This window comes from Limulus polyphemus, unplaced genomic scaffold (genome assembly GCF_000517525.1).
Source record: "Limulus polyphemus unplaced genomic scaffold, Limulus_polyphemus-2.1.2 Scaffold382, whole genome shotgun sequence".
Taxonomy (NCBI): domain Eukaryota; kingdom Metazoa; phylum Arthropoda; class Merostomata; order Xiphosura; family Limulidae; genus Limulus; species Limulus polyphemus.
In genome coordinates, this window is record NW_013665992.1 from 551,917 (window position 1) to 554,315 (window position 2,399).

The 2,399-nt window shown below is 29.7% G+C and overlaps 1 protein-coding gene across 2 annotated transcripts in view; it reads right to left on the bottom strand.

The window, feature by feature from the left end:
- LOC106457862 (mitochondrial GTPase 1-like) overlaps positions 1–2,399 on the bottom strand; it is a 26,494-nt gene that overhangs the window by 11,754 nt on the left and 12,341 nt on the right. For both annotated transcript variants that reach the window (XM_022383913.1, XM_022383914.1), the window contains one exon: positions 895–951. In XM_022383913.1, coding sequence (XP_022239621.1) covers positions 895–951 — 57 coding nt within the window. The remainder of the gene's footprint in view (positions 1–894; positions 952–2,399) is intronic.

Sequence of the window (2,399 nt, forward strand, 5' to 3'; positions counted from 1 at the left end):
AAGTAGTATGTGAATCTTTCTGAATAGAATATAACAAGAAAAGAATAATAATATGAATCTCTTTGGACTAAACACTGAAATAAAAGCAGGGTCATCACATTCTTTCAAAAACTTTCTTCCCCTGACTTTTCAGACAAACATCCATGCTTCCAGACCTGTATATGCACATGTATGACACACTGATAGTGATTTTTTTTCCTCCTAATTCCTCCTACTTACTACCACTTGTTATAAAGAATAATGAAAACTTTAGAGAATAACTGTTCTATTACTAAAAAAGACTGTTAAAAACAGACATTGTAACTTGGTAGTAAGCAATACAATTCTGTATTTTTATTCATAAAACACAATTTCACTCAACTTATTATTATATAAAATGAATCAAATGATTATCATCATATATAATAACATAGAATGACTGACTAAGATTATGTCACTATATACCAATAAATGATATAGCTAAGCAGTACAGTTTATGATCACCTGTTAAACTCTCTGAACAGAGTAGAATGAAACAAAAAAGTGATTCAAAAACCTTTAAATAAACAATGAGACTATTCTGAAAATGTGCAAATCAATATAGTACAAAAAGATAGAATAGGCTTAGTCCATGAAGTCCTCTAATGATCTGATTATAGAATGGCAAGATTTAGCTCTAGAATCTGAAATTTTAACATTTTTCAAATTCTTTAATTATATATATTTTGATACAGTTGAGAGACACCAGTCTTTAGAAAATATACCTTCCAGAAAAAATAAGTTAAATTAAATCTACTCACATATTTACATCAAATATTAGTGTACCTTAAAAGCATTTCCTTATAATTTGCTTAATTCTTTCTAATTTAAAAGTTTTTTTTTGTCATTAAATGTTTTAGCAAGTACATTGCTTACCTCAACTCGATTATATCGTTCAGTGTTTGTCACTAGATCTGTAACAGTTGGTAGAACCTGCAAACAAGTACATGTAAACATTATCTCTAAAAGTTTAGTAGATGTGCAATTTGACTAATGTTTTGAGTGGCAAATTGCATACCCAGCTCTTCCCTTGGTAAAACCCAACAGATCCAGTGAAAGCCTACAAGTAAAAATGAACTCTGAGTACATAATGGGCTTTCTTTTTGAAACTCTTTAAATGTTTTGCAGATTATTTTAAGGACACTGTGCTCTATGTCTTTTATCTCTCAAAAGCATGTATAAATTTGTTAAAAATGAGTAAAATCTCTGCAAGGATTTTCAATAGCATTCATTCTCCAAGAAAATTACTGTAAGACAGGGGAAGTGGATTGGAAATGAGCAGAAATGGCAAAGCAGTTGCATCACTTCTTGTTCAAAGCAGCCCATTTCATTCACAGTAGAGATGTGGTCAAGATTTCTACTGTCTGAATTTGGTACATTTAATGCATTAAATTTAATGATAACCTTGAATTTTGCTTCTAAAGAAAACTATATTTTATATCAAGAAGTAAGAAATATCCTAAAATTTATTTTAATTATGAAATACTTTTCTAATTCAGGCTTAAGCACTTATTCTGACCCAAGTATAAACCAGAAGTTAAATGGTGTGAACCAGAAAAAAAGCAGAAAACTTAAATAGCAGCAACATCTTTATTCTCTGCGTTGTAGCTGAATATTTTATTACTGTATGTTTTGGTTATGGGAAACAAGCCAAAATGCTGAAAATGTTATTTATGATCTTTGACTTGTGATATTTTGTTGTGGTGTGAATTTTGTTCAAATTCAAGTATTTATAATAGCTACTACAGTAAAGATATGGGGGTTATTTGGTAAAATATTTTTATTTTTCAATATAAGGGAAAGCTTAATATGAAATTGTTTTGCTTTTGAACTACTAAGTCAGCACATCAAGTATGGTCTGGATCAGTCAACTCATTTAGGAGGAGATCCATCCACAGAAAGACAGAAAGTTTTTCTTGATATTGGATAGTTCCCACACTGGTATGGTTTACTATATATATATAGCATACATATGAAGAATGCCTGTAACCCAATTTTTTATACTTGTTTAAGTGAACTTATAAAATGGTAACATCAAAAACCATTTTAAACATAAAAATTATTCAAATAAAATTTGTTTTGGTTACAATAAATGAACAAATAATTTTAGATCCATTTGGCTATTTTTAAACAAATCTAAATCTAACAAACACAGTCTAGTATAATCTACACATGATACACACTTAGCTATTACCACACGATTATATATATAATATATTGCAAGTGTAGATCACATGGCATTAGAAATTCACTTTTGAGATAAGCATTAACAAAGGGAATAAAGAGATACTGTTTGTTTGTTTTTGAATTTTGCACAAAGCTACACGAGGGCTATCTGCGTTATCCGTCCCTAATTTAGCAGTGTAAGACAAGAGGGAAGG